The sequence below is a fragment of the Oryctolagus cuniculus genome, chromosome 12, assembly GCF_051225735.1.
Source record: "Oryctolagus cuniculus isolate XC-2025 breed Fujian yellow rabbit chromosome 12, ASM5122573v1, whole genome shotgun sequence".
NCBI classification, from domain to species: domain Eukaryota; kingdom Metazoa; phylum Chordata; class Mammalia; order Lagomorpha; family Leporidae; genus Oryctolagus; species Oryctolagus cuniculus.
In genome coordinates, this window is record NC_142878.1 from 63044574 (window position 1) to 63059406 (window position 14833).

The following is a 14833-nucleotide window of genomic DNA, read 5'->3' on the forward strand; positions in this document are numbered from 1 at the left end:
GGGGTCTCCCTGTTGTCTCTGTGGGGAGTGAGGGGGAAACTAGGGGGGAGGGAAAGATACCTTGTGGATTGACAGTCATTGCTTCTCATTGGATACTCGTGGGAGAAACTTGAGAGGCCCGCCAGGTGGCCCTGTCCTGATACCAGTGAAGGCACAGGTCTGGCCACGTCAAGCCCGCTCAGCAGTCACCCACAGCCTCCTTCCAGACTGGCCAGTGGCCAGCTTTGAAGCTGAGCTTCTGCGGTGCTCACCTGGCATTTGAGAAGAGCACCCATTCTCACTACTCTGCCTGATGGGTGTACAGGATACCTCTCTCTTGGCCCTGCTTGCTCGCTCGCTTTCTCTCTCCAATTCCTTTTCCACACCTCAAACATCAGCAAGCCCAACCCCTAATTAGATTCCCGACTGCAGAGAAGAAGGGCAGATCTGTCTTTTCCTCCAAGTAGGTATCTTAGGACCTAGATCATACTCCTTAGGTTTCTTCTGCTCTCTCTTCAAAGGTAGCCTGGGTATTATGTACAGAGGACAGGAGAGAGAGTTGAGACAGCAGAGTTCATTCTGCTGTTTTTTGTTAACCACACAAATGTGAGAGGTTAAGCTGCTCTTGTCCTCAGCTTTGCGACCTGAGCCACAATCCCCAGACTTCAGGGGAAGTCTCGCTGAGCGTCTTGCCTTACAGTCCTCAGGTGAGCACACCAGACAGATTCTGGTCTCCATGCTTCCTCGTTTACATGTAGCGGGCACTCACTGGTGAGTCATTTATTGGATCAACTTGGGGCACAGACCCATCCCCAGAGAGTCACCAGGGCCAGGTCTTGCCTGATCGGTTTTCCCTAATCAGGATTAACCACCCCTGCCCCGGAAGAGGAAAAGGGTGGGGGTCTGCTTGGGCAAGGGAGACAGGTGGATGCCTAGGACGTGAGTAATGGCATTTGTGACAGCTCATAACCTGTGATCCTGTAAACGCATGCTCAGGTCTTCAGAAGTTTCATGACTGAATATGCTGGCCTCTCTTTCCCTCAAACACCTCCCAGTGAGCCCGTGAAAGCCTTGATCAAAGCTGACTTTCCTGTCAAAGCTTTCAATTTTCTCATTTCTTGGCATCTGTCATGACTTTATTGTGGGAATGGGGATCCCCAAATTATTGTGTGCAGATTGAGAGCCCTGGCTGGGCTCAGGAAGACCCCCAGGTAGACTCAGTCCAGGTTCTTGTCTCCCCCTGTTTAATACAACCAGGAGACAAAGGTAGAGGTGGACAGAACAGCCGGGGTTACTGAAAGGCAGAAGGAGAGTACACACTCAACCAGCTGTGAGAGCAGGTGATGGGGAGAGGGAGGGGGAGGGAGAGAGAGAGAGAGAAATTGCCCCCACCCCAAGTTTAATTCCAGGCTCCTGGGTTCAGCCTGGCCTGGCCCAATCCAGCCATTGCTAGCATTTAGGGTGTGAACCAACAGATGGAAGATCTCTGTCTCTGCCTCTTTCTGCTTTTCAAATAAATTTTTAAAATTTCAAAAGATTTTTATAAGTGTGTCCTCATGTGGAATAAAACAATAGGCTATAGAATCATAACATTTCAGAGTTGAAAAGGACCTTAAAGCTCTACTTCCCCTTCAAGGTTTGAATGCAACTCTTTCATCAGCTCCTATGTGACAGAGTTCTCCTACTGCTCTAGGTGCTATTATTTATGCCTTCATTTATCATTTAAATTTGGCAATAAAGAAGTTCCTGAGTTCCCAGAACGTTAGCAGACAGAGAGGTTCACATAAAATGATGCTGGAGATCACAGTTCCACTTCCCTGAAGGTCTTTGGGCCTTTATTCCACTGGTTAGCTAACTTCTCTCCTTGGTACAAATCAGGGTGGGGAGAAAGTGTTTGAACCTGAGGCTAAGAGAGGGGGAGATATTTTACTTCCAAACCCCGATGTATGGAGGATCTAAGATCACTCCTGCTCATTTTACAAAGCTCTCACATAAAGGCTTTGGATGCTACCCTAGGCATTAGCACTAGTTTCAGATCCTGCCTTATTCACATATTCCCAGATTATTTATCACAATTCCTTTTTCTTTCGGCTGTAGAGCTCTTAGATAGCACGTGAGTAGTGATACAAACCTGCTAAATATATGCAATTCTTGGGGGGAAATTAGACATGTTATGATGGTATTATTCACATTGTATGTGGGTGATTGGTAGACAACAGTATGAAAGCATTAACTTTTCCCTCATCAAAAGTCAACCCGAAATCTGCATTTTTTTGGAGCATCTCAGAGCTCCCACATGGCAGGAGCTATGTGTAGGCCATGCCAGCCCAGCCCAGGTGCAGGTGTGCAGAAGCCCAGCATGACTGAGCAGTGGCTTCCCTCTCCAGTGTGTTTGCACTCCAGGTATTATTCAGTACACCCAGTGATTACCTCAGGGCACCCTTTCTATGGGTGGGGCCACTTTGGATTTGTGTGCCTACCACTTGATACTCTGTGTATTCTCCTCTGTACTTCCTTAACAATGTAAATTATTTGAATCTGGTTTATAGATTTGCAGCAAAGTTGAACATTCTGTTAAAAATGTCTTTAAAAAAAACATAGAATTGTCTAGTTAAGAAATTTGCAGCTTATTGTTATTTTTTCTTCAGGGAGTCAAACAGTCCTTTGGCATCATGAACTGCCTCAAAGTGCCATCACTGGGGCCGGTGCTGTGACACAATAGGTTAATCCTCTGCCTGGGAGCTGGTTCTAGTCCTGGCTGCTCCTCTTCTGATCCAGCTCTCTGCTACAGCCTGGGAAAGCAGTGGAAGATGGCCCAAGCGCTTGGGCCTCTGCACCCGTGTGGGAGACCCGGGAGAAGCTCTGGCTCTTAGCTTCAGATCAGCTCAGCTCTGGCCGTTGCAGCCATTTGGGGAGTGAATCAGCAGATGGAAGACCTTTCTGTTTCTCCATCTCTCTGTCTGTAACTCTACCTCTCAAATAAATGAATAAAATCTTTTTTTAAAAAAAAGTGCCATCATTATGAATATTAATTATTTCTGGACTAAGAGGTGAAGTTAATACAGTTAATTAGTTTTCTGAGTAACATTCCAAATAAATTCCCTTTTTAAACGTGGTCTCCAAGCGTTAACATTGACAGAGCTTATGCTGTGCCAGACATTGTGTCCAACAGATCCTATCTCTTACCATCCTGCCCCAAGGTTCACTATTTTCTCACCTGGATTCTCCTGAAAACAGTGCCTTTCACAGGCTTTGTGCAGGCAGATTTGGAGGGAGATCTTTGAAGGCATGAATTGAGACTGAAGAGAGAGACCTGGAGGGAGAAGGAAGCGCAAACGTAAAGATGCATTATTTAGGCACCATGGGTGAGGCCTCAGTTCGGCTCGACATCCCGAGCACTGGACAGATACCTCTCGCAACTGTCCAGCAGAGGGGTATCAGTCCACTAGTTCCCAGGCCCCACAGGTCAAGGGTTGTCCCTGAGCTAGGGAGCTCTGCCAGGGCAGAAAATAGGGAAGCTAGGCCTGGACTGCCAGCAGGGAAGTGAGAGGATGCAGCCCACAACAGCCCACTGTACACACAGCTAACATAAGAGGTGAAGTACGCATGTCAGGGCAACAGAAGCCTCTGGCACAATTATCACCTCATTCCAGAGACAATCGAGGCACAAGGAGGTAAAGTCACAAGGCAAGTCAGTGGTGGAGTCAGGATTTGAACATGGGTAATCTAAACTCAGAGGGCTCCTGGCCCTAACTCTATACTACGCCCCCCCCCCCGCCTTTTTTTTTTTTTTTTTTTTTTTTTTTTTTTTTTGACAGGCAGAGTGGACAGTGAGAGAGAGAGACAGAGAGAAAGGTCTTCCTTTTGCCGTTGGTTCACCCTCCAATGGCCGCCGCGGCCGGCGTGCTGCGGCCGGCGCACCGCGCCGATCCGATGGCAGGAGCCAGGAGCCAGGTGCTTCCTCCTGGTCTCCCATGGGGTGCAGGGCCCAAGCACCTGGGCCATCCTCCACTGCACTCCCGGGCCACAGCAGAGAGCTGGCCTGGAAGAGGGGCAACCGGGACAGAATCCGGAGCCCTGACCAGGACTAGAACCTGGTGTGCCGGCGCCGCTAGGCGGAGGATTAGCCTAGTGAGCCGCGGCGCCGGCCTCCCCCCCGCCTTTTAAAGATGGATTTATTTATTTGAAAGGCAGAGTTACAGAGAAGCAGAGGCAGAGAGAGAGAGAGAGAGAGAGAGAGAGAGATGTCTTCCATCTGCTGGTTTACTCCCCAAATGGTCACAATGGCCGGAGCAGGGTCGATCTGAACCCAGGAACAGGAGCTTCCTCTGGGTCTCCCACACAGTGCAGTGTCCCAAGGACTTGGGCCATCTTCTACTGCTTTCCCAGGCCATAGCAGAGAGCTAAATCAGAAGTGGAGCAGGCCAGCGCAAGGCTCACTTGGCTAATCCTCTGCCTGAAGCACCAGCAGCCCGGGTTCTAGTCCCGGTTGGGGCACCGGATTCAGTCCCGGTTGCTCCTCTTCCAGTCCAGCTCTCTGCTGTGGCCTGGGAAGGCAGTGGAGGATGGCCCAAGTGCTTGGGCCCTGCACCCACATGGGAGACCAGGAGGAAGCACCTGGCTCCTGGCTTCGGATCAGTGCAGCGCCAGCTGCAGCACACCGGCCGTATTGGCCATTTGGGGGGTGAACCAATGGAAGGAAGACCTTTCTCTCTCTCTCTCTCTCTCTCTCTCTCATTGTCTAACTCTGCCTGTCCAAAAAAAAAAAAAAAAAAAAAGAAGAAGAAGAAGAAGAAGAAGTGGAGCAGTCAGGACTCAAACCGGTGCCCATATGGGATGCTGGCACTGCAGATGGCAGCTTTACCGGCTACACCACAGTGCCAGCTCTGTAATACTGCCCCTCCCACATGATGGGTGATGGCAGGTGCGTGCCACTCTTCCCCTGTGAAGCTCCACCTAGAGATTTGCACAGTCCATCCACCAAGTTGGACCCCATCTTTGTGATATTCATGAAAATGCTGCATTTTTCCCCTTTGGGAATTCATTATCTTTTAGTAGCAACAACACAGAAAAATGCTACTGTGATGCTGCCATCTGAATTTATGAAAGATCTTTCATTTGTGACCAAGTGGGAAGGGAGAGGGAAAAGAAAACATAGCTCAGACAAGTATGTGTTCAGAAACCATTTTTCAATTTTTTATTAAAATGTTATTCTTCAAAGAATATAGAAATACACCTGGCAATGACCTGTTAGAAGTCAGTCGTCTGCTTCAAACGTACATAATAAATATACCCAACCAAATTCTGCTGCATCAGCATTTATTAAGTTGTATACACATAGTATCAGAACGACACCACAGGGGCTACATTTGACAAATGCCTGGAAAGTGGAAACAATTATCTGACAAATTATGTTTTTCCTTGGTAGAACGTACAAAGGTAAGGGTTTTGAAAGGTAAACTTGGAGGGCCACAATGTTAACTGTCAGGGTAAGGAGCCACAGATGCCATGCACAGGGGACCCAGGAAGCAGAGGGCCACAAGGCAGTGCGGCAGCCCTCTGTTTCAGCTGTAAGAAGACAAATGCAAAGAAGAAGGCTCTCCCTCTCTGGGGGTAGGGCCCTGGGGTTCACAACTGGGAATCACAAGATACCGCACCCAAGAGAAGAGAAGAAAATCTTTCCCGGAGACTGAGCCTCCCCCAAGGCCAAAGGGGCAGTGTAGCTACAGGAGGTGGTACATGAAGACCACTGCCTTGAGCCGTGGATCTTTGCTGCGGAGGACCTATTCCCCATCAGGCTTGCCTGGCGCCCCCAAGTACCCTTAACAAGAACAAGACGCTCCAGAGAGAGAAGCAGGCTGGCACTGGATTCGCCCTCATTACGAATGAAGTGTCATGGTGGTTTGAGTCCAGCCTGCTGAAATCCTCCCCAAGGTGGACTCCAATCACTTGTGAGACACCGACCTCCATCTTCTACCCACTCTGGTTCCTAATGAAACTTCACTGGGAAAGAGGAAGTAAAGAGCTCACCTGAGGCCGGTGCTGCAGCTCAATAGGCTAATCCTCCACCTAGCGGCGCCAGCACACCGGGCTCTAGTCCCGGTCGGGGCACCGGATTCTTTCCCGGTTGCCCCTCTTCCAGGCCAGCTCTCTGCTGTGGCCCGGGAAGGCAGTGGAGGATGGCCAAAGTGCTTGGGCCCTGCACCCCATGGGAGACCAGGAGAAGCACCTGGCTCCTGCCTTCGGATCAGCGCAGTGTGCCGGCCGCAGCATGCCAGCCATGGCGGCCATTGAAGGGTGAACCAACAGCAAAAGGAAGACCTTTCTCTCTGTCTCTCTCTCTCTCACTATCCACTCTGCCTGTCAAAACAAAACAAAACAAAAAAAAACCTCACCTGAGCCAGTGTCACCTTAGCACTTAACAATTTATTATTTCTTGATATTATGCTCCTCCTCTGTGTCCAAAGCAACAGGAGAGCCATAGTTGTACAGACTGAAAGTACGTTCTGGGTCTTCATCCCAACAGGGCTGTCTTCATTGGACTCTTGCCAGTGCTGGACAGAGTCGCCTCTGCTAGTCAAGTACTTTTTAGCCTGATGTTTCCCAAAGGACCCAGCCTGTGCTAACTGTGCATTTCTAATTACCTTTCAATTCCAAAATTTTGCATAAGATGATTTTTTTCAATAGACTTTATTCATACTGATTGATAAGTAGCACCTTTCACGTGACAGCAGGTGGAAAAGACTATAGTGCTGTGGTCATTTCTCAGTCTTTCTTCTGCACCTGTCAGCTTCTCTCTCCTCTGTTGAGAACACACATAAGACAGAGGAAAGACACAGTGAAGAGTCTGCAGGGGCTTCCAGCCAACACTGACACTGACTGCAGGGTGCAGGTGCATCTTTCTGAGCTTGGTAATGCCAACAGAATGTCAGGAAACCAAGGATGAATTAACTCCCTTATCATGGGCATATCTACTGCCATGTCTGTCAATTGGGGGTGGAACAGTCATCCCTTTCCTATGTCCCAGTGAAGAGGGAAGAAAGGTATCAGAAGAAACACTGAATCTATGATTGGGGCTTCCACAAAAATGGTGTCAGGTGCCAAGTCCTGTCTTACCAGTAAAAAAGGCTTTCCAGCCGGCGCCGCAGCTCACTAGGCTAATCCTCCACCTTGTGGCGCCGGCACACGGGGTTCTAGTCCCGGTCGGGGCGCCGGATTCTGTCCTGGTTGCCCCTCTTCCAGTCCAGCTCTCTGCTGTGGCCCAGGAAGGCAGTGGAGGATAGCCTAAGTGCTTGGGCCCTGCACCCCATGGGAGACCAGGAGGAAGCACCTGGCTCCTGCCTTTGGATCAGCGCGGTGCGCCGGCCACAGCGCACCAGCCGTGGCAGCCATTGGAGGATAAACCAAAGGCAAAAGGAAGACCTTTCTCTCTGTCTCTCTCTCTCACTGTCCACTCTGCCTGTCAAAAAAAAAAAAAAAAAAAAAAAGGCTTTCCTACTTGTCATCTTCAAGGTACCCAAATAGGCATGTTCCTTGTGGCCACCTCACACCTTGGATTTCCCTTTCAGTGCCACTGCTCCCTGGGAGCCTTTGCACACTCTTCTGTCTGCGTGCTCTCCGTGAGGCCCCCGGGAGGGAGAAGTCTCCAGAAAATGCCCACGGAGTGCCCACCCCGAGACCTGCTCCAACTCCAGCCTTCATCCCCCAGAGAGGAACGCGGACTAAGGATGTGGATCCCTGGGACAAGTAATGCACTCCCTCAATGAAGAGGGTATTTGACGTGATACAGATTTCCCTGTCATCTCAAGCTGTTAGCCCACACAGGAGGAATCGGCCTGGAGGGGTTGCGATGAGATCACACAAATCGCAGGGCCAGAGCTGGGGGAGGGGAGAGTTCAGGCCTCCCCACTGCTTCCAGGGCTTCGCGGTCCTCGCTAGGAATCTACCTTGGGGAAAATGCTCACTTTGTTGTTTCTGCTCATCTTCCGCTCCACCCTGCCCGCCCTGGGCATCTTGGTCTGGATCAGCTCCTCTGGGGTATTCCCCAGTGGGGGGAGCAGCCTCTTCTTGCTGTGCCGGCTCTCTGAAAGCCACTGAGGAGGCAGCTCGAAAGGCCCGAAGCTAAACTGCAGGGAATACTTGTCAGGAAACGTCTCGGGTTCCACAGCAGTTACTGGTGCCACCTGGGATGTGGAGTCCACTGTGTCCGGCGGTGGGGCAGGGGGTGCAAATCGTGGCCCCTGCTCTTGGTCTAGGCAGCCAGGAAGCATCTCCTTGGCCTGGAAGTCAGCCGAGCCAGCGTACTTGGTTTCACTCTCTTCCTCATCCTCTGTAGACTTAAAGATCTGCTGCTGCCCAATGTGGAACATCTCCAGGAGCTGGCTGCCTGAGCGCATGCTGGGTTCTAGGCTGGCGTCGGGCATGCCACTCCCCGTGCTAACCACATTACGGCGGCTGTAGCGGTGGTGCAGCTGCACCAGGGTCCCCATCAAGCACTTGCGGACAGATTTGTTCACAGTAAGAAAGAGCACGGGGTTTGCCAGCAGAGAGACTTTAGGCAGCCAAATGGCAGTGAGCAGCAAGAAGACAGAAGTGTTGGGGACATTGAGCACAGTCTGGTACACAACCAGGGTGGCATAGGGCACGCTGCACAAGATGAAGACCATCACCATGGACAGCAGCGTGGCGTGCAGCTCAGCCTCCCGCTGGGAGGCATAGGGGATAGAGATGGTGTTCTGCGGGGTGCGGAGGGCTGCTATGATGACCTTCTTCTTCTGGCTGGCACTCAAGGCCCGTCGGATCAGGATCAGGAAGAGGAAGACCACAGCCACAGGCACAATGACTGTGGTGATGTTGTAGATCAGAACGTACACCAGGTGGCCCAGGGAGTTGCTCCAGACCTCCGTGCAAGTGGACATGGCATAAATGTCGGCCACGTTGGTCACTGCGAACACAGGGACGCTGGCCACCACTGCATGGGCCCAGATGTACATCACCAGTTCACGGGATTTGGCATCAGATATTTTCCTCTCCAGTGGATAGAGGACAGAGTAGTACCTGCAAGATACACAAACTGATTTCACAGAAGGAAATACTCTTCCAATCGGGGACTCAACGTCAGCAAAAGTAAGTGAAAAGGGAAAAAAGGGTGAAGTTATTTTATTTGGCCTAAAATAGAAGGAACCACTGGGGGGAATCCAGGAAGCCAGACCTTAAATTTTGAGGAATTTACCATACAAGGAAAAGCCTCACCAGACTAAATTGTTTTTTTTTTTTAATACCTTTCCATAGGAGCAAAGAAAAGCCCTGTCTTCATGTGACTCTTAAAAGTCTTTACTAAGTAAACAAGTAAATAGTTTCAATTCATAGATAACTTTATAATTACTGCCACCAGGATTAAAGCTCAAGAAGTACCCTTGATATAAAAAAAAAAAAGAAAGTTGGGGCAGTGCTATGGTTCAGCAGGTAAAGCTGCCACCTGCAACACCAGCATCCCTCATGGGCAACTGTTTCTGCCCTGACTGCTCCACTTCCAATCCAGCTCCCTACTAATGTGTCTGGAAAAAGCAGCAGAGGATGGTCCAGGTTCTGCACCCATGTTGGAGATCCAGAAGAAGCTCCAGGCTCCTGGCTTTGGCCTGGCCCAGCCCTGGCTGTTGTGGCCATTTGAGAGATATCTCTCTCTCTCTCTCTCTCTCTTTCTCTTTCTCTCTGTAATTCTGCCTTTCAAATAAAATAATTTTTTTAAAAAAGTCTATATCTGCTTTAAAGACATCTACAAGAGTACTTCAAAAATTCAAGGAAAAACAGAATTAAAAGTTGTTTATTTTGGTGCCAAAAATTCTAAAATCCATCCATACAAAGAGTTTTCAAAAAGCTCATGGAAATGTGTGTTATGAAAAACTATGCATGGACTTTCAAACTTTTTTACACCAAAATAAACTAATTTCAAAATTCTGTTTTCCATGAACTTTTTTGAAGTATGGTATTTTTCAATTAAAAGGTAAAGAGTAACTTGTAAAAATTCTTAAAATGGCTAAAAAAGCTCTAGGGAAATTTTCAAAGCCACAAACAGAAAGAAATTTGTCTACACATTTATCCAAAGCCAACCGTGCTGTGGTCTATGCACTGAACAGCATTAGCAGCGAAAGCCGCTCAGGGCAGAGATGCCGGGTTTGAAAAGGACTTCAACGAGGTCCTTCAGCAAAATCAATTCAGCTGCCAAACACTGTGTCTGCTCAATAGCCAATGTTCCCATGATAGGCACTCAGTGGTCCAAACGCAACTGATAGATCTAAAACGCCTACACAAGTAGATTTCTGTTATAAATCTATGTTTCTTTTTCCCTCCAAGCTTTCACTTGATCATTCTGTAACCACCGAAACAGACTTCTAACAGCACTTTGTTTCAATGCCACTAATGACTTGAGAGAATCTAGTACTGCTCCAGACCCTGGAGCTGTATCTGCCATCACAGGTATAGAACACTTCCGCCCATTAGCCAAGCCCTCTTCTCTGCAGTCGGCTGTTGCTGGGGTTGACTTTACAACCCCATTGACCTTCATTCACTCATGGGGCCAGGTAAGCATGCATGGCTTCCTTTAACAAGAATCCCTGTAGCACCAGGCCCTGGGTTACAAAGATGGAAAGACACATAGGAATATCTCCAGACCCAATAGGGAGAAAGACATGCACATGAACAGTTGTAAACAAAGAGATGATGGCTCTACTGGGGGCAGGCACCAAGGAGGTACAAGACAGGGAGTCACCTAGAGCTACCTGGGAAAACATCAAAGAAAAGTCAACACTGTGCAGGAATCTGGCAGGGGAAGAACTGGAGGAGAAGGCTCCAGGCTGAGAGAGATGTGATTCAAACGCAACTGTGACCATGGATGATCAGGGAAGCATGGAGCATGGTGAAATGTATTCTAGATGTCTCCTGAGTGGCAGCAGCGGGGAGTACATGATTGATGCACACTCTCAAAATTTGTGGTGTCTGAATATGGATAAGCTCTTCAAATCACAGTTCCCTAAATATGTGATGGCCCTGCCCCATCCATGAATCCATACCTAAGAGTCCACCGACTGATTCCCGTGTGATCACTGGCATGTGACAAAAGGATCCCATCAGGTTCCAATCGCACTATGCACTGGGAAACAGACTGCGACACTAGTGAACAGTTGCAATATAAACGACTGTCTTAATGTGCATGTCTCTGGAAGATGATGCAGGAAGTGGAGGAGGGCTCCCAATCAACTTGCCGACTTGAGGCCATGAAATTCATAGCTGCAAAAGAACTCAAAGCGTTGTTTTCCCTTCTTCATGTGCACTGTACTTCTGCCTACAAGGAATGTGTATCTCTGAATAATAAAATAGGTATTTATCAGCCTGTTTTTTCTACTAAAATGACTTGTTTACCTTTTTGCATTAATGATTACAAAAACACAATAATTTTTCCTTTGGAAAGAAAATAAAGATTTTTTATTGTTTGCATATTTCCTTGTCTAAGATCAATGTCCCAGCAATAAACCACAGGGATTACTGCATTGTTCTCAGGTACAACAGCAAGCTGTTCAGAATAACGTGTTCCCAGTCTTGTTGAATCCAATACTTAAGATACCTTCAGGATTCACAGCAGCATTGTTTAAAATAGTCAAGCAAGGAAACAGCTCAAATGTTCATCAGACAGTAAATGGATCAAAAAATGTGGTAGACTCCTACAGTGGAATATTATTTGGCCACAAAAAATGAATGATGTGCTGATAATATGATACAACATGGATGAACCTTTAAAACATGCTACGTTAAAGAAGCCAAGCCCAAAAAAACACATATGAAATACTACATGTATGAAATACCCTAAGAAAGCAAACATACAGAGGCAGAAAGTAGATGAGCGGTTGCTGAAGTCTGGGGATGACACTGGGGAGTGACTGTAAATGGATTTCAGGGTGGCCCAAGGTCATGGAAATGTTCTATAATTACACTGAAGTGATGGCTATCCAATTCTACAAAGATGCTAAAACTCATTGACGTGTACACTTTATATGGATGAATTTTACAATATACAAATTATATCTCAAAACCGTTTAAGGGGGGGCCAGTGCTGTGCCATAGTGGATTAACGCTCTAGCCTGAAGCGTCGGCATACCATATGGGCGCCAGTTCAAGTCCTGGCTGCTCCTCTTCCCATCCAGCTCTCTGCTATGGCCTGGGATAGCAGTAGAGGATGGTCCAAGTCCTTGGGCGCCTGCACCCGCATGGGAGACCTCGAAGAAGCTCCTGGCTCCTGGGTTCAGATCGGCACAGCTCCGGCCATTGCGGCCAATTGGGGAGTGAACCAGCAGATAGAAGACCTCTCTCTCTCTCTCTCTGCCTCTCCTCTCTCTGTGTACTCTTTCAAATAAATAAATAAATAAATAAATCTTTAAAAAAAACTGTTTAAGGAAATAAATTATATCTCAAAAATGGTAAAGAACATAAGTCCAGAATGTAAACCTGAGGACTTAGCACATCACCACAGCAAGCTCTACATGGAACAACTAAGACATCTGCCATGCACACAAAATGCATTATAGCACCCACCAGGATATAAACCCGAGGACTACTTTAATTGTTACATTCTAGTCCTATTCAATGATTCTTTCCAGATACTCAAAGATCTCTTGTTGAGCAATAGAAGGGACAGGGGCCGGTGCTGATAAATACCTATTAGCACAGGCTAATCCTCCGCCTGTGGCGCCGGAATCCCATATGGGCCCCGGGTTCTAGTCCCGGTTGCTCCTCTTCCAATCCAGCTCTCTGCCATGGCCCAGGAGTGCAGTGGAGGATGGCCCAAGTCCTTGGGCCCTGCACCCGCATGGGAGACCAGGAGGAAGCACCTGGCTCCTCGCTTTGGATCGGCGCAACGCGCCAGCCGTGGTGGTAATTTGGGAGGTGAACTAACGGAAGGAAGACCTTTCTCTCTGTCTCTACCTCTCACTGTCTGTAACTCTTCCTGTCAAATAAATAAAATAAAAAATCTTTATTAAAAAAAATAGAAGGGACAGACAATTCATTGTGAAGCAGTCATAGCAAACTGGCACACATTCAGCTTGCTAAAGAAATTCTGATAATCTACATCACATTAATTGAATAAAATTTGATTTCAAACATTTAAAAAATGAAAAATTTGGATTTTTAAAATTAAAAAAAAACATGTATTTATTTATCTGAGAGGCAAAATTACAGACAGAGAGATGGAGAGACAGACAGAGAGGTCTTCCATCTGCTGGTTCACTCCCCTAAATGGCTGCAATGCCTGGGCTATATCAAGCCAAAGCTAGGAGCCAAGAACCAGGAGCTTCTTCTGGGTCTCCCATGTGGGTGCAGGGACTCAAGCACTTGTGCCATCTTCCACTGCTATCCCAGACCCATTAGCAGGGAGCTAGATTGGAAGTGGAGCAGCCGGGACTTAAACTGGTGCCCATATGGGATGCAGGCACTGCAGGTGGAGGCTTAACCTACTATATCACAGTGCCAGCCCCCAAATTTTTCTTAAAAAAGAGTAAGTCCTGCCCACTAAAGTTAGATACCCACAAAGCAACTACCAGCTGTACCTACTGAGTGGCTGATCTCTATGAACAGGAATTAGAACACATTCCCCATGAACTACAACCCCAACCTGGCCCTGTCACTTGACTTTGTCACCCTTGTTGACTACCTCTGTGAATGGTGAGATTCTAGTTTCTTCTAGAAACTAGTGAGACCTTGTGGTAAAATGACAGTAAAATAAGTCCAAGGAATGATGTGCTGATTGAAAGGGATACCAAGGGCAAGAGGCAAACATTGGTGCAGTCCATCCACGCACAGGCCATAAATAACTCATTCTACTGTTCTTATAGCTGAGGAACCCAAAGCTCAGAAAGGTTAAGCAACTTTGCCCACAGCCACCTGGCTAGAAAGCCATGGAGCAGGACTCAAACCCAGACTTCCGGCTCTCGAGTCCACTCTCTTGACCACAAAGGCAGTGACTTCTCCCAGCATGTGAGGGTCTTTCCAGGACACTGCATCCCTCCATGCAGGCAGTGCAATCAGTGCTCCAGGCCTGAGGCTGAAGTGATGCCACAAATCCTCACAGATACATAGGGCATGTTTCGAATGGACAAGGAATTTAAGAATTTTAAATTCACTTAAAATATACTTAAGTTTTAACAAAGAGTACAAAAGTCAGAATAAACAGCACTTTCCCTTCAGCAACTTTTCTCCTCTGTACATCTTGAAATCAAGAACAAGTCAGGCACAAAATACTTCTCAATTCTTTTTGATCTACTTAACTCTGTTCTCTAAAATGTACTGTTATCTAAACTGTACTCGCAAAGTGCTAACAAAGGGAAAAGGCAGGAAACTACTGATTACTGAAATCATCACATTTAACTTCGATACATTTGATCATATTATTTCTGATGGCCATAACTAAGATATAAGACTCATCAAAATGCTCATCCTTTAAATGGGGATGGGACGAGAAAACAACTACCACCAACATGTGAAGACTTGGAAATAAACCTTCCAGAAGAATTCTGCTGTTACCTGACCAGGCCCAAATAGCCCATCTAACCATTTATAAAATAACCACTGCATTGTTCCCTGGTTCTTCCAGAAATGTTCTCATCCTGCTTCAAAGAGCCCTGATTGCAGATATTTCAGTCAGATGAGCAATCTACTATAAACCGCGTTGTAAATACCAATTCCAACCAAGCACCATGATCCTGTAGCTCTGTCCCATCCTCACCACATAACCCTACCCCAAGGTCTCTTCTCAATGGTCCTATTTTCTGTGATTGCTGTTAAATCAACTGTCCTTTGTGAGGTA

The 14833-nt window shown here is 47.5% G+C and overlaps 1 protein-coding gene across 2 annotated transcripts in view; it reads right to left on the reverse strand.

Moving 5' to 3' along the window:
* Positions 1–5149: 5149 nt before the first annotated feature.
* Positions 5150–14833, reverse strand: part of GPR176 (G protein-coupled receptor 176) — a 133030-nt gene continuing 123346 nt past the window's right edge. For both annotated transcript variants that reach the window (XM_070053973.2, XM_089309435.1), the window contains one exon: positions 5150–9036. In XM_070053973.2, coding sequence (XP_069910074.1) covers positions 7914–9036 — 1123 coding nt within the window. In that variant the 3' untranslated portion in view covers positions 5150–7913. The remainder of the gene's footprint in view (positions 9037–14833) is intronic.